Genomic DNA, 22,093 nt, shown 5'->3' with positions numbered 1-22,093 from the left:
TGTAACCACAGGGTCTTCCGTATCTAGTGCTGCAAGCACAGAAATCCCACAGCTGGGCGGCCTTACCTATATACACTTATTTTCACCCCATCACAGGGGCCGGAATTTAGGGTGCTGACTCTCGGGGGGAAGCCCTCTCTCCGTGTCCGCTGTGGAAGCAGGTGCTTGTCTCTTTCAGCTTCTGCTCCTGGGCAGGCTTCATTGACTCACATCTCTCTTCCTCTAAGACTATTTGCCCAGCTTGCTTGTTTTAATCTTTTATGACTCCAAACTCCCTGTACCAATCTGACCTCATTAACTTAACAAGGACATCTCTGACAGCAGATTTGCTCAATGCAGGATGCCATCCGATTTCTTGGGCTGCTCCTACGGACATGGATCATGGATCCAAGTAAAACAAAATGCTTGGAAACACCTGTATCTTCTCCCTAAATCGTGATGTCGTTCATAGGTCCAGGTGTGAGGGTTTCTGCTTTCTGTATGTTGACTGTCATCCAAACTAAATGTGGTCTCTGACCTGCTTCGGTGGGTATGCTGAGTCCTCTTCACCTTCAGCAGGCATCTATCCCATTCTCGTATGTATGTCAGGTCACTGGTGAGACGTCTTTCAATCCTGATACTGTGTTCTCCATGAACCCAGCCTCTTGGATTGTATGTTCACAACTCGCCTGGAATAAATCCGGTGAAAGGAGACAACCCTGGCCCATCCAACTCCTGATTCCAAACCACACAGTATCCGTTTGTTGTATTTGACCCCCTTCCTCGTCATCTGGGTGCACATTTCCACAGGAGCACATTTGAGTATCCTGGGATTTCCATTTCGTCCACAGGCTTGCCTGCGCAGAGACAATCAGACACAGGTAAGCATCTTTCTGTGCTCTGCTTTCAGCCACGATCCACCTGATATCGGCAGCGCTGTCCCTTGTTCCGTGTCCTTTTCTGAATCCTGGCATTTCCGTGTTGGTGTCCTATGGCGAATGCTGTTTAATTGCCTCTAGGGAAACGTTTCTTGTGTGTGATATTAAAGTACTCCACACAGCCCCTGCAGCTCTGGTGGATCGTCTTTGGGAGGGGCACAAACAGGGGTCTCTTCCCATCAGTTGGCCGGGAGCTGCCTCCCAAGCTTCTTGGCACAGGTGACCGAGTGTGCCCAGCATGGCGCCCCTTTGTGGGAACATTTCAGTTGGCCTTCCAGCAAGGCCAGGACCCTGGCTTCTCATCAAGACTGTCCGTGCAACTTGGTGGTCTTTCTTCAGGGCCAGCCGTTCTCCATCACGTGCTGCCTCCTGACGAGATTAAATGTTGACAAGTGTAAATGCTTGGAAATTGGGTCATCCCTTGAACTTCACCTGAAGATAGCGTCATCTTGAGGATGACAGTGCGCCCGACTCCCACTGTAGAGCTGCCAAGCCTCTTACAGGCGGGTGAAAGCTGGGCAGAGACCCGGGAAGAGCAGACCGAAGCCATGCTGATGCCTCTCACGATGGTCTTTGTGAAGCAATTGCCCACGTCATGGACTATCGGAAGAACGGACAAGTCTCTACTGCCAGGTACACAACTGGGGTGCTCCTTGGAAGCAAGCGTGTCCTGATTTTGTCTCAGGGTCTTTGGATGTGTTGCCAGGTGGGAGCAGTCCTCAGACATCAGGAGAGACTCTGCAGCTTGTCCTTGAGTGTCAAGTATCTACGGTGAAAGATGAACCCCAGGTGGAGAGAGGGGGGCACGCCCAGCCCAGAGTTCTGGGAGATCCTGACCTCCCAGATCCACAGCCTGTCGAACCACGCCTGTTTGCTCAGACCCCAGCAGGCATGTGACCCACCCTGCCTTTGGAGGCCTCTCCAGAGTGTGGTCTCGGCCTGACCAGGTTAGAACTGTGAATCCCTGTGCCCACAATGGCATCCAGCCTCTAGCAGCAGCATCGGCCCTGGAATGGCACAGCAGTGTCCTGAGTTGCACTGGGGTTCCCAGGCCTGACTGGCTCTCTGTCCAGTTCCTGCTCTAAGATGGCACAGGGAAGGGCAGCGCGAGGCAGAGGCACATCTATGGGCAGTGGTGCCGCTGGGAAGTCCTGAAACCATGCCTGGCCAAAACATCACCCCCGCGCGCGGTGCCCATCTTTAGATGGCTTTCCCGCCGCAGCGTCTCAAAACGGCGAGCCAAACCTGTTCACTTCCCACTCCACTGGTTCCAGCTTGTGCTGTGGAAGATGGGCCGGTTGTGCTGGTCTCCTGATCCACCGAGGCTCGCAGATACAGACGGACCCGTTGAACATCACTGGACAATCTCCCACCGCGGGTGACAGAAACTGGGATGGCTTGTAGGAGCTGCTCGGTGGCACCCCCTTCAGGCGGCACTCAGGACACTTGTCTTACCCACCAGACCTTCCGTAGGCCCTGGGTACAAGGCTGTCAGGCCTATCTCCTGCTCAGTGTCATGAGCAGGGCAACCAGTCGTTCTGGGTGGCACCTCTGTCCAAACTAAAGGAAGGCACCGCAGAGGGGGTGCGGGCCCCATGGCACCTGACGTGGTGACAAACCAAACGTGTGGCAGGGGCCAAACCAGGGGCTTATGCACGAGGCGCCCCTGCCATCACGTGCGGCGCTGGGAGAAGTGCACGGGAAGCTGAGGGCAGGCGGAGAGCTCCAGGTTGGAGGTCCAGGCAGAGGCCATGAAGAGTCCGGCCCAGGACCAGCAGTTCCTAGAGGGCATCAAGAGGGAAGCAGGAGGGGCACAGCTGCTCAAGGACGCTCCAGGTGGTGGGGGGGGGTGTCTCTGTGTCGTGCGGTTCCCAGAGGGCCCCTCACCTCTCCTCTTTGCTGCGGCAGCTCCTGGAGGGCCTCGGGGGCGCTGTGGATGGGCCACGTGCAGAGAGGCCCCTGCGTGTCACCCATCACAGTGGGACAAGGCGCCCTGGTGGCCCAGTGGTGAAAGCACTCCATTGGGAACTGACAGGCCATGGCTTTTCATTGATCCCCGTCCCCGTGGGAGGAAGGTGGGACAGCAGTTTCATAAAGAGCACAGCTTTGGAAACCCCGTCAGACAGTTTTACTTTGTTCTAAAGTGTCGCCAGGGAGAATGACAGGCTTCCGACGCCCGCAAAGAGTTACAGAGGTCGAAGCGCCAGGCATAGAGTCACTCGGTGTGTGGGGAACCCACAGGGGCCGCTCTACCCTGCTCTGTAGGTCACGGTGAGTCAGCTTCAACATGGCATTGAGTTTGTTTGTCAGTGTCGCTGTGCACTGAAATTGTCTCAATACTGTTGGGTTTGTTTGTTTGTTTGTTTGTTTGTTTTAAGGATCAGTAAGGGAATTTCTCTCTCTTGCCTGTCTCTGTAAAAACACACACACTTTGCCGGGGAGGGTCAGCGTCTGAAAATAAGGAGCTGGCATTCTGGAAATACAAGTACTTTTCCTCTTTGCTGATCTCTGGGGCCCTCGGCGGCTCCTGGTGGTTTTGCTTGGGTCTGTGACGTGGACATCTTTTCCTACCTTGGTGGCCCCTTCGCCCTCCAACTTCGTGGCAGATTTGGTCATGGGAGGGGGCGGGCAGTTTCTGTGCCAGCGTCCTGGGTCTGTCCGGCCCTGAGGGCTGCTGGACTCAACCCTGCTTTGCAGCACCCAGACCAGCTGCGCCATTCCTCCATCTCCGTTTTCCCACAAGAAGGAAAGCCCCCTCGCCCCCGCGCAGTTGGGACGGTTTTGGCAAAAACCCTGTGTGCAGCATCACCCAAGGAGACTCACTCAGCTCTGAGCCCCCCTCCCACCTCTGCCCCCCCCCGCCCATTGTTTCCTAGTGGACCACTCCCAGTTGTCATTCCAAGCCCCTGCAGATGTTCCCAGAGGTCACAATTGCAGGCATAGAGTCACCAGGTGTGTTCTTGGCTCCTGGGGGAGCAGCATTCCCCGCATCAGGACCAGAGCCTGTCACTCAGTGGGCCACGTTCTCAGCAGTAAGCACACAGTGCCAGGCCCTGCCCATGCGCCCAAGCCTGGCAAAGTGGGGGTGGTGGTGGTCATCACCTTTGGAGCTGGCTGGGCAGGATGGGCTAACCATCGCTGGGAAGCCTGAAGTAAATATATGAAGACTTTCAACAAGCTTGTGGGGGAAATCCTGTGGTTTCTTGGTTCCACTTCTAAACCCCCTCGTGCACCAGAAAACACCGTTATTTATTTGGTCTTTCTCCCCTGCACTCAGACTTGAGGGGAATCCTTTCCCCGGGTGATTTCTAAGGCAGGTCACAGACACATGCGTTGATTTGGCCTGTTAGGTGCACCGTGCAGAAGTGACTCAGGTGCCTTTTGTAAGTCTGGTCAGAGGGGAACAGTTCGTACACTCTGTCCCTGGTGGAGTTTAATCGTGGCTGCATCAGCACTAGCGTCAGCCCAAAGCAGCATCTTACGTGGAAGCAGACACCGTCCCTGCTTAGAGCTTGCCTCCTGAGCTAAAGACTGAGGCAGTCTGAGCCTGTTCAGGGCCCCCCGAGGGCCAGGCCCTGGCGGCTTCATTAAGATGACTGTTGGTGGGAGCGGCCATCCAGGGGGCAGAGTCCAAGCTCTCCAGAGACGTTTTTGCGTCGGTTCGCCTTCAGACACATGTTACCTGTGTGAGTTTGGACCCCCCGCCGTGTGAGTGCGTCACTGTCTGCAACCAAGCACCCCCTGTGGTCAGCCCTGCTCCGTAACACCCAGGGTGCCCAGAGTTGGGGCGGACTGACTGGAGAGGGCAGCAGGCCTCCAGCTCCCACCTGGCGGTTCTGCTTCTCAGGGTCCCACCTGGCTCCCAAGGGCCCTTGGCTTTGAAACCCGGGATTGAGAGGGGAAATCTAGATGGGAAGAAAGCCGTCCTGGAGTATTTCCTTTTGTTCAAGTTGCAAGAAAGTGGAATGGTTGGTTCTCCTTACTTCCTTAAACTTCCCACCCACACCCACAGAAAATCCCAAGGAAAGCTTCGCTGCCGAAAGCCCAGTCTCTCAATGGTCTCGTTCAGGTCATCAAAGGGCTCTATGCCGCTCTGTTTAAGCCACCGAGTGGCCGCCCCCGGCCCAGGTGTGCAGGCAGGAGCAGGAAAGGAGAGAGCAGAAGATTCCCTGCTGCTTGCACCTGGGCTTTCCAAATAGGGGTGGTTCTCGTGGGGAGAGGGGGGGCACGGTGCTTTGAGAGAAGTTTCTAGAGTTTGTTCGACTCCTTGGAAGAGGAATCACCTGTGTCTACTGCCCCCCTCCCACCTCCCGCCTCATTCTCTCCCAGGCCCAGTTTCTGGGGATGGGTAAAACCACAGTGAGGTGAGGCCAGCTCTGACGATCAGATAGGTAAGGAGCAAGAACCGTGAACCCTGGGAGCTGGGATTGCCTGGCCCCCCTGAGATGGGAGGCGGGCAGGCATGCCCATAGCTTGAGGTCATCTTACTGGATTCTCAGCATTGGGTCTGGCTGTTCATCAACCCAGGATGAATACAGGGTGTTCTGCCCAGAGGCGTTGCAGTCTCAGAAACCCACAGGGCATTCTACCCTGTCCTATAAGGCCACTGTGAGGAATTTGGGGTGATATGTGTATATATATATATTTTTTTGGTTCATCATCCTGGGCCTTTTGGTGCCTCGGCTTCTTCATTGTACCATGGGAGTTTGTGATTCCCACTTGTGTTCTGCTCCTCTGTGCTGCGAAAAAGACGTCTAATGAGTCTGGTTTTGTTTTTAAGGACTCTGTTGGGTCAGTTCTGACTGCTGGTGAGCCCAGACGCCCAGGGGCAGAATGGCGCTCTGTGAGGTGGGCAAGGCTGTGAGGTCAGAAGCAGGTCCCTGGACTCGTTTTCCAGTGTGCTTCCTGGTGGCTTCAGACGGCAGACTTTCACTGCCTGCCCCACCTGGGACTCCCAGAGGCTTCTGGGAAGTCTGGAAGCCTCCAGGTATTGCATGGGCTGTGTGGGACTGCGTGTGACCCCCCAGGTCCACGTGAGCTTGACCACACCCCAGGTTCCAGATCTACCAGGTCACTAGTGGTGTGGCCCCCACGGGCTACCCCTGACTCTTCTGCCATGTGCCATGCAGAACCCTGAGTGGACGCTACATAGATGCAGGGACCAGTTGGCCTAAGGACCAACCCTGCTGGTGGCTGAGCCCTGGCTGATTATTCTGTGGTCACAGATCCCACATCAAGGGCTAGTCCTCCCTCGTCCATCATGAACAGTGCCACTGCACCTGAGCCTATAGGTGAGGAAAGCCACTGGGCCTGTAGTTTCTGGGCCCACCTTCTCTTGTGGATCAGGAGGAAGCCAGGCCCTGCTTGTCCTTATGTGCCCCGAAGAGCTGCTGTGCCTGGTCAGCAGCTACATTGGACTTTGTGATCATCTCACCCAGGTTCACTTCCCAAGCACCCTTCCTACCCAGGTCTAAGTGCTAATGGGTCCCTTTCCCTAATGGGAAGAGGTGGACAGTCTGACCCCTGAGCTCCCCCCCACACACACACCACTTCTCACTCTGTTGAGACCATTCTCACTAGGAGCGCATTCTGACTCAGCATGACCAGTGGCACTGCCCCGCAGGGTTTCTGGGGCTGTGGATCTTTCCAAAAGCAGACTGCCTCGTAACTGCCTCGTCTTCCTCCCAAGGAGGGACTGGGGGGCTTGAGCTGCCGACCTTGTGGTGAGCAGCCCCACACTCGACCCAGTGAGCCACACGGGCCCTTTTAACTCATTGGATGCTGTGTGGCCCACCTGCTGGTCTCCCCTCCCCTCCCCTGCCTGCTAGTAACTCCTTCAGCCTTGGCCTCCGCATACCGGCACAGCTTCCTCTGGGAGTCCCAGGTGATCTCCAGAGGATGCAAGCTCACGGCCATCAAGGCGGTTCCACAGGGTAGAACAGCCCCTGTGGATTCCTGAGACTGGAACTCTTGGGAGCAGGAAACCTGTGTTTCTCCTGAGGAGCTGCTGGTGGTCTCGATCTCCTGGCCTTGCCGTTAACCGCCGAGTGCGTAACTGCTCTGCCAGCAGAGCCCCTGCGGGTGAACTTCGGCTCCTTTTTCACAGGACCTGAGCCTTGAGTTGGGATCAACTCAATGGCAGGGAGTGAGTGGGCGAGCCTGGGCAATCAGGGGAAGATACGGCCGTCTGCCTCTTGAGAGAATGACAGCCTCCGAGCCCCAAACCCCTGTGCAGGGTCCCCCATGTGGATTAAGCCTCTGAGGAATCTCCTCTGACTGTGGACTGGAGATGGAAAGGCCTGGTGACCAGACCCCAGACAGAGGATGGGTTACTGCTCAGGAGGATGGCTGCCATGGGAGTCGGGTCACAGCATCACGCCCTGTCATGGGTCTCCCTTTTCACCCAGCTTTTAACGTGGTCTGCTTTGGTGCCCACTGGAGTTCCTCCCTGCCTCACCGTGTCCTCCTTGCCGGACCCTTCGTTTCTACTGTCTTGGCGTGTGTGCTTGTCTGTCTGTGGAGCCTCCAGAGTAGTTACCCTGGAGAGACAGCACCTGCGTCGGTAGAAAGGGACGTGGCAGGGGAGGCTGTTGGAATGGGGAGCGAACCCTGAGAGCAAAGAACACACGGTGCTGGAACTGAGTGTGGTGATGGCTGCCTACCTCTGATGCGTGTGACCGGGCTACTGAGATGTGTGAGCCATGAACTTGTTAGTCATAAACAAACTGACCTAAAACACCAACAATGCCCACAGCCTTGGGGACCCTATGGTGTAGCTCTACTCCCACCCAGAGGGTTGATGTGAGTTGGAATTGGCCCCACGGGCGGTGGGAGGCGCCCTGCAGGTGCAGCGGCTAAGCACATGGACAGAAAAGCCTTGGGGTTGGCCCTCCCCGCTGCTCTGTATCCTGTAAGGCTGACAGCAGAGCCAACCCACTGGGGAGCAGCTGCTCAGTCCTGAGTTGGAATTGACACCCCCCAGCCCCCACCCTGCCCAGAAGGAATTAGCTGGAAGCCTGGTGACTCTCCCTGTCCGGGCAGAGGCTGGCAGGTGTGCAGGCGCAGCGAGTGTGTGTCTGATGAATGGACAGTCAGTGGCTGGGTGGAGACGCCTGCCCACGGTACAGCCCTCCACTCGCTGGAACCTCCAGCTCCCCACAGACGTGGCCACGCAGGCCCCTCGGCTCCAGGCTGGAGAAGAGCAAGCCAAGTCCCCAAGACCCCTGTCCCAGACTCTCTGATCGGAGTGGTAAGGACAACGAGGTCTCCATCAGGAAGATGCAGGGCCGGCCTGGCACTGCCTGGGCGTTGGTGGAAGTGCATTCTTCCCTGATAAGATTGGGCAGAGGTCTGGAGGCTCCAAGAGCTATTGGCAGATACAATAGAATCGTCTTCTGGGCTGCCCAGGCTTTGCCCAGACCCGCTCGCACCAGCCGGTGCCCTGCAGGGCAGGGGCAGCCCCAGGGAGAGCTGAGGAACCCTGGCCCTTGGACCCCTCTGTAACGAGTGTTGGGCAGAGTCTGGAAAGCTCTGGGGGCTCTGGTTTATGTGGCGTCTGCCAGCTTCCTCCAATGTGCAGCATCGTCTAAGAGCAGGGTCTGAGTCTGGGAGGTATTGAAGGCTTGGAGGCAGAGGGTTTTTTTAATCCACAGGCTTGGCACATGGTGGGCCTGTTAAAATGCAGCCCTTCCACCTGCCCTTCAGATCCATCTCTGATTCTATCTTTGACCTGTAAGCACAGATGAGAGAAACGGGTCCACCAGACAGCCCAGAGACTCCCCCGCCCCCCAGGTCTTGACCTCAGCTCTGAGTCCATGCAAGGGCTTTATTGCTTCCACAGGAAGGACCCCAAAGAACAGGAGATGGGTCTGGGGACAGGGCCATGTTTTGTAAGACCCTGCCTGTCTGTGTGAGTGCACTCCCCTTCGCAGGCAGGTGAGGGAGGGCTCCTGGTATCCAGCTTGGGCCAACCTTGCCCCACATCCTGTGGCTAAGGCTCGGGGTTGCCGAAAATGGGTCAAGGGCTGTCCTTGTCTTGCAAGAAGTTTTGACGATGATCCAATTGTCACCCCTTTCCTCCCCCACACCCCGCAAGGCATTGTGAGCAGTCTACCCCACTAAGCAGCTGGGCCAGCTCCTTGGTGCCAGGGAGGCCCCACCTAGCACAGTCCGGATCACGTGCCCTTTCTCCACAGTTCCAGTTCCGGAGATGCAGACCGCAGTGCGCCCCTGCCCATCGGAGGCCGCAGCTACATTCAGGGCCACACTAGAACCCATCTCATCAGCAAGACCGTGGGCTGGTGTCTGAATGCCACAGCCCAGCGGGTCCCAGACCGGGAGGCCCTGGTTGTGGCCCATGAAAACATCAGGTTGACCTTTGCCCAGCTCAAGGAGGAGGTGGGTCCTGACCTTGAACCGACAAAGCCACCGAGAGATCTCCCAGACTGCTCCACCTGGGAGAGTCGGAGGACACGGAAGAGAGAGGACAGGTGGCTAGGGCTGGGGGAGAGTTCGGTGGGGCTGCCTGAGGACACCAAGGGAAGGGCCCAGCCAGAGGTGGCCTCGGGTGCCTGTGACAGCAGGATCTCCTAGTGAGCTCGTTCACTGTGCGATGGATGCCCCAGGCTCCACTAAAGGCCCGCTGAGGCCTGGACATAAGCCTGACCCCTTGCCCTTTTCCCCGGGGATTCTAACACCCCCTGCTGGGTTGAGGGAGCAGTTGAGGCAGCAGTTGTGAGTCTCCTCCCCTACCCCGTTCTGACCCTCGTGTCCCCTCTGTTGACACCAGGTGGACAAAGCTGCTTCCGGACTCCTGAGCCTCGGCCTCTGCAAGGGCGACCGGCTGGGCATGTGGGGACCTAACTCATACACGTGGGTGCTCATGCAGTTGGCCACTGCCCAGGCAGGCATCATTCTGGTGAGGAGGGGCTGGCTTGGCACTGCCAGGCAAGGGGAGGGACATCATGGGCCCCAGACCCAAGCCAGCCCAGGTGGTGTATGTATGCTCCTAGGCCCACCAGGAGGCCCATAGCTGAAAGGTGCTGCACCAGGAGGCCCATAGCTGAAAGGTGCTGGCTCCTCCCACGGGGTGCTATTGTGTCTCCTGAGGGGGCGTGGCAGTGGGAGGGACGGGGTCTGCCCAGGACACTCACATGCCCTCCATGTCCCTTCCAGGTGTCTGTGAACCCAGCCTATCAGGCACAAGAGCTAGAGTACGCCCTCAAGAAGGTAGGTCCTCCCTCCACCCCCCACCCGCCCCCAACTGAGGAGGGCTGCCGCTGGTGCCTGGCACAGAGGGGGGGGGATGAAGGAGGGCATGCACAATCTGCCCTCCCTCTGGCCATGTGTGGGTGGAGAGGCTGAGTGTCTCTGAGTTGGGGGGAGGGGGTGCTGGGGCATGATGTGCCTGTCTTGGACTGTGGCAAGTGTGTGGATTTGTCTTGGACCATAGGGTGTGTGTTGAGGATGGCATGAGTTAGGGTCTCTGCCCAGGGTGTGTGTATGTGTGTGCGTGTGTTGGAGGATGTGGTTGAGGGGGGTGGGGGAGCTGGATGTGTGTGTGGGGGGAGCACGCGAAGAAGAGAATGATTGATTGGAGAGGGCCCGTGGTCTCCAGCCTGACCACACCCGGCGACTCCCCTTCCATAGGTGGGGTGCAAAGCCCTTGTGTTCCCCAAGCAGTTTAAGACCCAGAGGTACCACGACATCCTGAAGCAGATCTGCCCCGAGCTGGAGGGGGCCCAGCCGGGGGCCTTGAAGAGTCCGAGGTGTGTGAGTCTCTGGGTGGCACAGGGGAGGGGCCGTAGTTCAGCGCTCCTGACTCTCCCCCTCCTCCCCCTCCCCGCCCTCAGGCTCCCAGACCTGGCCATAGTCATCTCGGCAGACGCCCCCCTGCCGGGGACCCTGCTCCTGAAGGAGGTGGTGGCAGCGGGCGGCTTGGAGCAGCACATGGCCCGCCTCCGTTATGCCCAGGGCTTCCTGTCCTGCCATGACCCCATCAATATCCAGTTCACTTCGGTAGGGCAGAGGCCGCCAGGCCCCAAGCCAGGCCACACAGGAAGGAACTTCTGGTCCTATGACTCTTCCTGGGGACCAAGGAGCTGGCACTGGTGGTCAGGGGGGTGGGCAGGCAGACACTCCCCCAAGGCCAGACCCAAGTCACCCAGGTCCAGGTCTCGGTACCACGCCCTCGTGGTCTGCTTTGCCCAGGGATGTGTCAGCAACTGGTGTCCTGGTCACATACCCCTCCCCCAGCTCTTGAAGTTTGGACAGATTCACCCAGCTAGCAGAGAGCTGAGCTGGTGGATCTTGACCTCTTCATTTACTGCACGGGGAGAGAAATTGAGACCAGAGAATTTGCCCAAGGCTGTGCAGCTGGGGGGGTAGGGGAGAGACATGATGACGAGGACACAGGGACCAGAGTCCTCTGAGTCACCTTATGAGTAGGGAGAGGGCATGGCTCCCCATCTGCACACCTTTCTGACGTTTGCAGCACTGAGCACAGTGCGGGCCTCTCATGAATGCACTGAGTGGCCAGGTGATGGATTGGAATTAAGAATCCCAGTCTCCCAACTCCCAGTCCAGTGCTCTTCTGCCCAGGGGCCCGGGGTGGGAAGGAGATGGGGAGGGAGGGGCCCGGGCTGACCCCTGCTTGTCTTGCCAGGGGACAACAGGCAGCCCCAAGGGGGCTACCCTCTCCCACTACAACATCGTCAACAACTCCAACATTATCGGGGAGCGTCTGAAAATGCACCTGAAGGTGAGGGGGCACTAGGGAGGGCACCCAGGCCAGGCTGGCTGGCCCCCAAGCCAGGCTGCACGGAGTGAAGCTGGTGGTTTGATGGGCACCCCCTGCTGGCCAGAGGAACTTGGCTTCTGCAACTCTGACTGCTCCCACCATCTCTAGCCGCCAGAAGAGATGCGGGTGGTCCTGCCCAGTCCCCTGTACCACTGCCTTGGCTCCGTGGCGGGCACCATGGTGAGTGTGATGCATGGTACCACCCTCATCCTGTCGTCACCCAGCTTCGATGGCAAGATGGCGCTGGAGACCATTAGCAAAGAGAGGTGAGCATTGGTGGGCAAGCTCCCTGCTAGTTGGGGAACCCTCTCCCGTCCTCACTGGGCCCCTGGGCCCTGACCAAGACGCTTCCTTCCTTCAGCAAGGAGGACTAGCGACAGACATAGCTGGGGACCCCCAGAAAGGGCCTGGTTCTGCCCCCCATGAACTTTCACCTGGACCCCGGCTGTAGGTACAGGTGGGGGGTGTGTGAAAAAGCATTCCCCTCTACTGCCCAGTCTAATTTTGAGATGCCGCCCCCTGTGCAGAGGCTCCTTCCTGTATGGCACCCCCACTATGTTCGTGGATGTTCTGAACCAGCCGGACTTCGCCAGTTATGACATCTCGACCTTGCGTGGAGGTGGGGTGGGGCCTGGGGTGGTCAGAGAGGGAAGGGGGCTGCTGGTTCTATTTTGCCTGGGACTCTCCCCGCCCCTCAAAATGGTCTGGGTGAGCTAGATAGGCTGCCAGGTAGGGGATGGGAAAGGATGTCTGAGATATGGGGTGTGGATGGGGGGAGTGGCAAATGCCCAGTGTGGAGAGGGCAGGCCCAGGCTGATGGTCAGTCCAGGGTTGGGGAGAGAGAGCCCTGGCCTTTCCTAGGATGGGCTATAGGTGAGTGGGGAGGGCACTGGCCTGCAGAGGGGATTGTATCAGCCCTTTTTCTGATTCAGGTGTGATTGGTGGGTCCCCTGCACCCCCAGAGTTGATTCGAACCCTCGTCAGCAAGATGAACATGAAGGAGCTGGTGGTGAGTGACAGCTGCGGTCAGCTGCCCTGCAGTGAGGTCTGACTGACAGGAGAAGGGAGGCCCGGGCCAGCCACCAGTTACAAAATCCAACGTGGACAGACAGTCTGCCCTCGGCCACAGTGGGCCCATGCTGGAGCTGGGTGACGGAGCAAATACACACATCCATTTATCTGATAGGAGTCAGGGTTGGTGGGGAGGACACACAAGCAGGGAGTGGGGGTCATGGAGCTCATGTTGGTTTCCAAGTGGCGGGAGAGAGGGACAGAGGGCAGGACAGTTCCAGATGGGTGGCCATCCTGATGCCCACCCTGTCTGGGTCCGAGGGACTCGGGTGGTGGAGGTGGTGGTGTCAGCAACAGCTTCTCTGCAAGGTGCCTTGATGGTGGGCCCAGGAAGAATGGTGCTGTGGCCTCTCCTGGCCACTGTCTGAGGGGAGCTGGGTATGCACTGGAGTGCCCGAGGCCTCCCTGACAGGACATCTATGTGTGGACTGCTCTGCAGGGAGAAGGGGGGATCGTGAGTCTCTTTGGGAGGATACAGAGGCCACTTACTAGGGCAGCAGGACCCACTGTGGCCACAGGACCCTGGGCTAGGACATGCCCAACCGAAGTAGAGCCAGGGGTCGCTTGGTGTGTGGGGTTGGTGGTGGTGGTGGACACTTCTTCTCTCAGCAGAATCCCCAGTCAGCCCCCTCTCCCTGCAGACATGGAAGGCCTAGGGTCTGCTGGCCACCGGGCTCTCCAAGGGGGAGAGGGGGAGATCTGCCCACCTGTTTAGTGGCGGCCAGCTTTCTTGGACCGCTTGGTGGGGAACTTGCAGCTGCGGAAGGCGGCCGTGTCCCGAATGTGCTGGCCCCTGAACTTGGAAGGTGAGCTGCAGGTGGCATCTGGGCGGGAGGCCTTGGCCTCCAGCCACCTGGGGAGAGAAGAGTGTCATCAGGCCGGGAGGAGATGAGGGCGTACTGGGACAAGAACCCCGAGATGAGGCGGATATGGGCCCTGGACAGTCTTGTCACCCTCTTTTTACCCATGGGGGCCCCTCAGGTCCCACACCTACCAGGGACCAGGTCTAGGAGGTGTGTCGAGCAGGCTCGTAGTGCAGGGACAGGCGTCTGCACTCTGTCCAGGAGGGGGGTGGGAGGGGGTAGGGGGGATGGTCCTCACCGCCGAAGGCGCTGGAGCTGGCAGGTACACCTCCAGGGATTGTTGGTGATGGTGAGGGACTCCAAGCTGTCGAAGGGGAAGCTGGGGGGGAGCTGGCTCAAGCGGTTGTTCTCCAGATGGGCATGTTTCAGTGTGGTCACACCCAGGAAGGCCCCATCTGAGAACTGGGAGCAAGACAGGCCTGAGTGAACCCCTGCCCTGGGGCCTCAGAGGAGCGGGGTCCAGCCCTGGACGTGGCTGCTTGAGGGACTTGCATTTTCAAAGCCCAGAGGAGCTGGCCATCACACAAGCACCCTTGGCGATAGGAAAGCAGTTGCTGGTGGGTGCCCCCTGACTCGTGGGAGGTGGCCCGTGCGTCTCAGAGTGGAACGGGGCTTTTCCATGGCTGACTTTGGGGCAGTAGAATGCCAGGGCTTTCCTCTGAGGTGCTTCTTGGCAGGCTCCACCCTCCAACCTTCCGGTTGGCAGCCGGACACGCTGACTGTCTGCCCCACTACTCAGGGACTCGCCCCTTCGAAATGGCCCACAGGCAGAGCCTCAGAAGCTAGACTGGAGGCTCTCAGAAGCTAAGTCCCTAGCATCCCACCAGTCAGTCAACAGTCGCTGCCACCAGCAGTCAGTGTTCTTCCCTGGGCACCCACCCACACACACCCTGGGAGGCAGCCAGGGCTTGGCTCCAGCCGCCCCGGCTGGCACATGGAGAACCTGGTCAGTGTTGGGTAGAGTGGGCAGTGGGCCCGGGCTCCCCACAGCCCCAGGGGCTGGGACTTCCCCTCACTGCCTGCCAGCCGCTATTTGTGGAACCCCCCTGGTGGAGATTTGGGTCACGTTGGATGGACTGCTCCAGAGGAAATATTCCATTGGTGCCCGCTTCTTGGCTCTGGCGCCACAGTTCCTGCCCGACCGTCCCCCTGCTCCAGATCCCCAACTCTGCTGCCTCCTGGAAGACCACTCTGACACTGGAGGGAAACAGGGGTCTCTGGCTTCCATAGGGAGGGGGCCAGGGATGAAGAAAGGCAGGCCAGGCAGGTTCCCCACCCAAACCAAGGTTGGTGGTGCCCATTACCATGCCTGTGCCCTTGCTGTGGGAGCTTCCATGGGTAACAGACAGTCCGCAGACTGTGCCTGCCACCTGGCCCTGGCCCCTACCTAGACGTCCTGGTCAGAGTCTCTGGTACAAGGGAAAATTTTCCAGTCCCAAGGAGGGCTCTGCCCTACAGTAGGTAGACTGACCTGTTAGCTGCTGGGGTTGAGGATACAGCTAGGAGATGGTCCAGTGACTGACTGGGGTGAACAGAGGCCAGACAGGGGTCGGGGGAATGGGAGGGCCTGCTGGGCTTCCCTGGGGAGATACCTGGGGTCCTGGGTTGACAATGAGTCTTGACTTGCTTGGCTCCTTCATGGGTCCCTCAGGCCTGGAGCCTGGAGCCTGGGTGAACCCGTGTCCCAAAGCCCTGACTCCACCCCTCTGTTTACAAGGCCCTAAGGAGCACCGGGAGCAGGGCAGAGGTCTGCAATATCAGACTGCCAGGCCCCTAAGGAGCGTGGAAGAGCATCTGTCTCTGCTATCTGCGCCCTCCTCCCCCCTCCCCCAGCCCCCTGACTCCACCTGGACACACATGCACAGCCCCCACAAGGAACAGGGTCTCTTTGTGGCCCTGATTCGCCCGTTGCCTCTGGAAGGCTCTTCAATAAACAAACCTTCCTTTATGGGATGGGAGGGTTACTGGAGACGGGGTGGGATGTGGGGGGTGGGAACAGCGGGGAGGGGCAGAAGGCCTAACAGGAAGAGGTGGCCGCTGCCCATAGTGGAGGCTTGGGAACACTATAGATCCCTCCTGGAGGGGCTCCTTGTGGGGCCCGGACAGACCCGGTTCCTTTGATAAGTTGTGAATCCTGGTGGTAGGAGGTGGGGGGAGCCGGGGTGCTGAGACTAGAAGCAGGGCAGTCAGGACAGAGATTGCTGAGGTGTGACAAGGTGAGCAACAGAGGTGGCAGAGCCCTTTGCCCTAGGGGCTCTCTGCTCCCCTTAAAGATAACCAGAGGGGCAGGGTGCCTGGCTCCAGGGGGGCATGGAGCTAGGCAGAGCACTGCTGTGCAGAGCTTACCTTTTCCAGGTTGGTGTTGTCCAGCCAGAGGGTCTCCAGGTACCTGCCGAAGGACTGGAAGGCGTGGTCGGGGATGGTCTTCAGGGGGTTGTGCGACAGCTTCAGCTCCTCCACCACCCGCAGCTTGCTGAGGGCAGTGGAGGGGTAGCTGGACAGCTGGTTCCGGTCCAGGTGGAACTTGGCGAGGTTCTCCACGTCGTCCAGGGTGCCGGGCTGCAGGGAGCTGAGGGCATTCTCAGACAGGTAGAGCCAGCGCAGGTCCTTGGCGCCCTGGAAGGCGCCGGCCCGTATGTCTCGGATCTTGTTGTTGTTGAGCTGCAGGATGAAGAGGTTGACGAGGGGGGAGAGCAGCCCCCGGGGCAGCTCGGTCACCTTATTGTGGTCCAGGTAGAGGTAGGTGAGCTCCGTCAGGTCGTCGAAGGCGCCGGCGTGTAGCACCCGGATATCATTGTGGGACAGGTACAGGTAGATGAGCTGCTTCAGGCCCCGGAAGGCGCCGGCGGCCACCTCTCGGACCTGGCAGTGCTGCAGGTGCAGGGACACCAGGTTCGGCATGGCCCGGAACGAGTTGGCGGCCAGCACGGGGAAGTGGTTGCGCTGTACGTTCAGCAGCTTGGTCTTCTCTGACACCTTAGGGATCTTCTGCAGCCCCACCTTGTCGCAGATGACATGCTGCAAGTCTCCGTGGCAGTGACAGTTCTGGGGGCAGGCGGCCAGCGCCGGCAGCAGGCTGGCCAGGAGGCCAAGGCTGAGCAGGAGCACCGGACGGTCCATAGCCGCAGCTTGGGGCTGGGGCAGCAGTGGACAGTGACCTGGTGGGCAGCGGCGAGTCCTTAGCCTTGGGTCTTTGGCTCTACTTATACCTCAGCCCTGACCGCAGCCGGCCGCCCGAGCCAGCTCTTACGTGGAGCATCAGGGCCACTGGGCTTAACCCCCTCATGCCCAGAGATGCACCCAGGCCTTGGGGGGCGAGGGGTGGGGAGCAGCCTTCCTCCTCCAGCTGCTGGCCTGGCGAGGCAGGATTGGAGCCCCACAAACAACTCAGGTCCAGTTTCTCTCCCCCCCCCCCCGCTCCTGCCCCTGCCTTTTTTTCCCCTTTCTGCAGAGGGATAGACTGGGGGGGGGGGATAGGGGTGTGTCTAGAAACCTGAGTTCAAACCGGAGGGGGGGAGGTGTTCCCTGAGCCTGAACTTATTTGTTTGCTCAAGTCTGAGCCTCCATTACCACCCCCACCACCCCCACACACACCCCCTCCAACCTCGGCCAGATGCCCTGGCCAGGGGAGGGAGGAAGTAGGGCGAGACAAGAGTCCTGTCCGGGCCCACTTTAATGGGGCTCTTGTGTGGCGGCTGAGGATGGCAGTGCTCTGGCTAGGCACCCCAAGGTCAGCCATCAGATGAGGGGGAGCGCCTTCCCCACCACAGGCAAGCTCCTGGCCTTCTCCCAGCAGTGGCTGCAGATTCCACTACCGCCTACATACCCCACCTTTTTATCTTTAGGGCTGAAGGGGGGGGGGTGACCCCCATCATTCATAAATATACCTGGAGACCACAGGCTCAAGTCAGGGCAATTGGCCGCCCCCACCCCACCCCCAGTGGTCAGACCCACCCCGAGGGGTCTCTAGGTGGAGTTTCCAGTGGCGCCGAGGTGTGCTTGGCGGAGGCTGCAGCGGGTAGTGGCTCTAGGACAGTGGGAGGGGTGAGTGGGTGGGGTCCTGGCTACCTAGGTTCTGGGCAGTCGGCCCCCGCCGGCCAGGCCTCTATGCCCACTGGTCAGCTCCAGTGTGCAGATTCCTGTGGAAAGGTGGGGAGGGTGGCATACCTCTGCATGCCTGGTACAGGGTATTGTCGGTGTTGGGGTTGTGAGACCAAGACTCAAAGGCAGAGCCTGACCCGACTGTGCCAACTCCATGCCAGCTGACACAGGGGGACTTGGGCAGGGGCGGAGGGGCTCAGACAAAGAGTCTGGTGTTTTTGTTGAATGGAAGGGGGAGGAGGCCGGAAGTTAGAGCACAGGGCAGCCAGGCCCTCCCCCCCAGGACCCAGGGATGTGGAGACTGGCCCCACAGGCTGCTGCTGCTCTTATCCTTCCAAGCCCCTTTGCCCCCTGCCTCCCCAGGGGGGTCAGAGCATTCCCGGTGGTACTTGGGCTCCTCCAGGGTTGACTTCTGTCTTCTCTGTTACTCAGGATGTTCCAACCACGAGAAGTGTATATTGGGGGGTGGGGTGGGGTACATGTGGGGGGGTGGGGTGGGGTATATGTGGGGGGTGGGGTGGGTGGTGGCGAGGTCCGGGGGTGACACCAGCTTTTTAAATCCCCGCTTTGGCTGTATTTTTATTTTGATGGAAATAAATTCTCAGGAAACACTCCAGAGCTACTGTGGTGAAGGCACCACCCCCAAGGTCAGGCATCTGTCCCAGAGTTGGAGGTGGGGGGTTCCTGCCGCTGGCCGCCAGCCGGGCCAAGGCAAGCTGGTTTTCTCATCAAGGTTACAAGACCTTCAGATTGGAAGGGGCAGGAGGGATGTTGTGGCCTGAAATTCTGAAATCGGGAAGGGGGCTCAGGAAGCCTGGGCTGGAATGGGGGTGGGGTCAGGGGGGGCGTTAGTAAGCCTGGGAGCCACAGACACTGAGAGCCCAGTCCCCAGGGAACAGCTTCCTGGTTCTGTTTCCTCTCTGGCTTCTGGGCCCTCGGGGATCTGACCTTTGCCATGTCCTGACTCCTCTGACCCCTGGCCCTTGACCTCAGCCACTAGCATCTCTGTGTCCACCATTAAGCTGCCCTCCCCTCTGCCTTCTCCCCATGGGGGGGGGAGGGGGCTCACCCTTCCCTCTGAGTTCCCTCCACGTGCCCTCCTCTCACCCTCCAGGTTGCCTATGGGACAACGGAGAATAGTCCCGTGACCTTCATGAGCTTCCCTGAGGACACAGTGGAGCAAAAGGCCAAGAGTGTGGGCCGGGTCATGGCTCACACGGAGGTAAGCCTGGGGGTAAGCTCTCCCACCCCCCACCCCCACCTCTGGGTCCCCACGGCTCTCTCGAGATGCCAAGCCTCGCCTCCCCTCTCTCTGGGCCAAGGCGTCAGACAGACAGGGAGAAGGTTGGAGCAGTGGGCCTGAGCCAGCGCCAGCTAACTTCTCCCCAGCTTCCCTTCCTGTCTGGGGTGTGTTTTTGCCAAGCCTACTGTCTGTTTCGGGGCAGCCAGGGCAGCCTCGCAGAGTGAGGCAATTTTCCCTACCCGGCCGCCTCCCTCTCCAGAGCAGCCCTGGCTGAGGTATCAGCTCATCACCAAATGTTTCACGCCCAGCCTGTCCCTTTGGGGGTCTCTCACTCCTCAAAGGCCGGCCCAGAGCACCTCTCTGTCTGCATGCACACAGGTGTGTCTCTGCCGGCCCACTCTGGGTTCTGCCCCAACCCTCTTGTCCCCTGGCCCCCTCTCTCCTAGTGAGAGTCTCTCCTGGCCCTTGCTGCCCAGTCCCGGGAGGACTAAATGTATGGTGGCCCCAGTCCCTGGCAGCTGCCCTCCTGTCCTTGCCACTCCTGGGAGGATGCCCACCTGTCAGGAAGGCAGGGTGGGCATGGGTCTCCCCACTTCACAGCTGCAGACCCTGAGTCACAGGCTAAGCCTTTCTGGGCCCACTGGAGGTTACACGCGGCCGTGTCCGTGTCCGTGTCCTCCCTGGAGCTCTGGTGGTATAGCGCTTATGTCTTGGGTTGTGATCCCAAAGGCCAACCACACAAAGCCACCAGCCACTTTCCCCACTGGGGAGAGAAGGGGCTTTCTGTTCCAGTAGAGTCACAGTCCCAGAAACTCACAGGGGCGTCTGCCCTGCCCTAAAGGGGTGGCAGGGAGTATGGGTTTGGGGATTTTCTCTCGCGGCCATGAGTGCTGCCATGCTACCTACCCTCTCCATCTTCCTTGTCCCCTGCCTACTGGGCAGTGACAGGAGACTGCCATCCCTCGGCTGACCCAGACTGTGAGGGGAGGGCCAGCCCCTCACAACTAATCGCAGGTTCGATAGTCACAATTGTACGGTTGAGATATATATATATATATTATAATGTCATAGAGCGCATGAGAGGTAAAATAGAGATGGAAATAAAGGAGTCGGACGTAGCTCATGATCACAGGCTCACCTCAGCCCTGCTTGGTGCGCCACGTGGGGGGGGGGTAGGACAAGGAGAAAGACAACAGGGGAGCAAGGACTGGGGGAGTGAGGGACCAGGGAGCCAAGAAGAGGCCAAGAGGGGAGCATTGCTAACCCAGGCTTATATACCTTGGCGGGCATGCAAGCCCCCTAATGACAGGTAAAGATATACGTCACAGGAAGGGATTGCACTATAGGTTATACAGAAACGAGAGGGGGACAATCTAGGGACATACACGCAATAGGAAGGGGAGGGATTGGGGGAGTATACATGTGACAAGAAGGGCGGATCCTAGATTCAGGATGGCAGCCTAACTTTGGATGTCACTGAGCAGGTTTGACCTGTTCTCTGGATCTCCATAGAAACCATTATCAGTAGGGTGTGAACCCCACCTACAAGGACCAGACTAATGGTCCTAAGTCTTTAGGGAGAAGTAGCCCATTGTCATTAACATCAAGGAGGCAGTGCTACCTGTGGTGGGACCAGAGGGTAGTCTGACCGGTGACTGCCTTCAGGGAGGTAACTTGACAATCATTTACCATCAGCTGCCAACAGTGTCCTAAGTCTAACATATATTTGGGGGAGACGACTTGGGAGAAATCTTTGTTTCCCACACCAGACCTCCACAGACTTGCCTCCACAGCAGCTCCTTGCTCATTCCCCACCTGCTCTGCTGCCTCCGAACCCCTAACCTGGGCCTCCTTCCTCTTCCTAAGGCCGCCCGTCCCCTCAGGAGAGGGTGGGAGGCCTGACCAACACCATCCTGTCCCAGGCCCAGATTGTGAACCCTGAGACCGGGGCAGTGATGGGGTTGAACTCGCCGGGGGAACTGTGGGTCCGCGGCTACTGTGTCATGCTGGGCTACTGGAACGAGCCCCAGAAGACCCAGGAGGTCATCGGGCAGGATAAGTGGTACCAGACAGGGTGAGGATGTGGGCCGGGCTGGAGGGGTGGCTGGGGCCCAGGGCTGAACTGAGAAGATGACTTGAGGGCAGGGAGAGCTGTGTGGAGAGCGAGTGGCCGGCCCTGCATGTCTGGGGGTTTCATTGTCAGTCAGGGGCAGGGCTAGTCTCAGAGGGAGGGCTCATGGTGGGGGCACAGAGCCCAGCTGAGCGCTGGGACAGGACACACGGCCGGGGCCCCACTGTAGTATCACACTTCATGTGTGTGGGGACTGAAGTGTCATTGTGATCTCCAGGCACTGGTCGCCCAGCCGCCATCCACCGCAGGGGGAGGTGGGCCCCGCTCCTCCTCCACAGGTCTGGTGGAAGCGGAGGATTCTAAACAGGATGCTCCCAATCACTCCCAGAAGCTAGGGTTTGGCCAGTGGTTATGGGAGAGGGCGTGGCTGTGGCAGGGAGGGGGCCACGGGAAACTTTGACCTGAATGGTCCGACCATGAGAAACTAGAGATCTGTTCTCAGAGATGGGAGAAAGCGGGCTTTCCGCTCCTGTAAAGAGCTACAGCCTCGTAAAGCCGCAAAGGCAGTTCTTACAGGGGGGCTGTGAGTGGGCATCGGCTCAATGGCAGGGAGAGGGTTTACCAAGATCGAGGGGGTGGGAGCAGCACGGGTTGATCTGTTTCACCAAGACTCAGTTCTAAAGGGCAGATGGCTAGTTCAGCTGCACCTGGCAGAGCGGGCTCACGCCTGTGTGCACGTGCCCGCTGAGGCCGAGAGGGAGGGAGCCACGTCCGAGCTTCCCTTGCAGAGACATTGCTACGATGGACGAGGGTGGCTTCTGCAGCATCGTGGGCCGCTCCAAGGACATGATCATTCGGGGCGGGGAGAACATCTACCCCGCTGAGATCGAGAACTTCTTTCACAAGCATCCTCAGGTACAAGAAGCACAGGTAAGACGCTTAGCCAGGGGGAGCCCCGCCACCCATGCCAGAGCAGTAGCCGTGGGTGTGTTGAGGTGCCCAGCCCTGGGGGAACCCCTCCACCCCACC

The 22,093-nt window shown here is 59.0% G+C and overlaps 2 protein-coding genes across 2 annotated transcripts in view; one reads left to right on the top strand and one right to left on the bottom strand.

Moving 5' to 3' along the window:
* The window catches only part of ACSF2 (acyl-CoA synthetase family member 2), a 29,506-nt gene that overhangs the window by 5,275 nt on the left and 2,138 nt on the right, over nt 1-22,093 (top strand). Inside the window, exons 2-13 of the mRNA XM_075561627.1 lie at nt 9,113-9,314; nt 9,706-9,834; nt 10,092-10,145; nt 10,566-10,684; nt 10,769-10,934; nt 11,581-11,676; nt 11,824-11,981; nt 12,243-12,334; nt 12,648-12,724; nt 18,865-18,972; nt 20,916-21,067; nt 21,853-21,994. Coding sequence (XP_075417742.1) covers nt 9,113-9,314; nt 9,706-9,834; nt 10,092-10,145; nt 10,566-10,684; nt 10,769-10,934; nt 11,581-11,676; nt 11,824-11,981; nt 12,243-12,334; nt 12,648-12,724; nt 18,865-18,972; nt 20,916-21,067; nt 21,853-21,994 — 1,495 coding nt within the window. The remainder of the gene's footprint in view (nt 1-9,112; nt 9,315-9,705; nt 9,835-10,091; nt 10,146-10,565; nt 10,685-10,768; nt 10,935-11,580; nt 11,677-11,823; nt 11,982-12,242; nt 12,335-12,647; nt 12,725-18,864; nt 18,973-20,915; nt 21,068-21,852; nt 21,995-22,093) is intronic.
* On the bottom strand, nt 13,369-16,802 carry CHAD (chondroadherin). The gene is made up of 3 exons (XM_075561628.1): nt 15,996-16,802; nt 13,888-14,051; nt 13,369-13,639 (listed from the first exon to the last, which is right to left on the bottom strand). Exons 1-3 carry the CDS (start codon nt 16,767-16,769, stop codon nt 13,498-13,500), a joined length of 1,080 nt encoding a protein of 359 aa, XP_075417743.1. The 5' UTR covers nt 16,770-16,802; the 3' UTR covers nt 13,369-13,497.

Source organism: Tenrec ecaudatus, chromosome 10 (assembly GCF_050624435.1).
Source record: "Tenrec ecaudatus isolate mTenEca1 chromosome 10, mTenEca1.hap1, whole genome shotgun sequence".
Taxonomy (NCBI): domain Eukaryota; kingdom Metazoa; phylum Chordata; class Mammalia; order Afrosoricida; family Tenrecidae; genus Tenrec; species Tenrec ecaudatus.
Note: the sequence above shows the minus strand (reverse complement) of the source record. Positions and strands in the feature narration are given on the sequence as shown.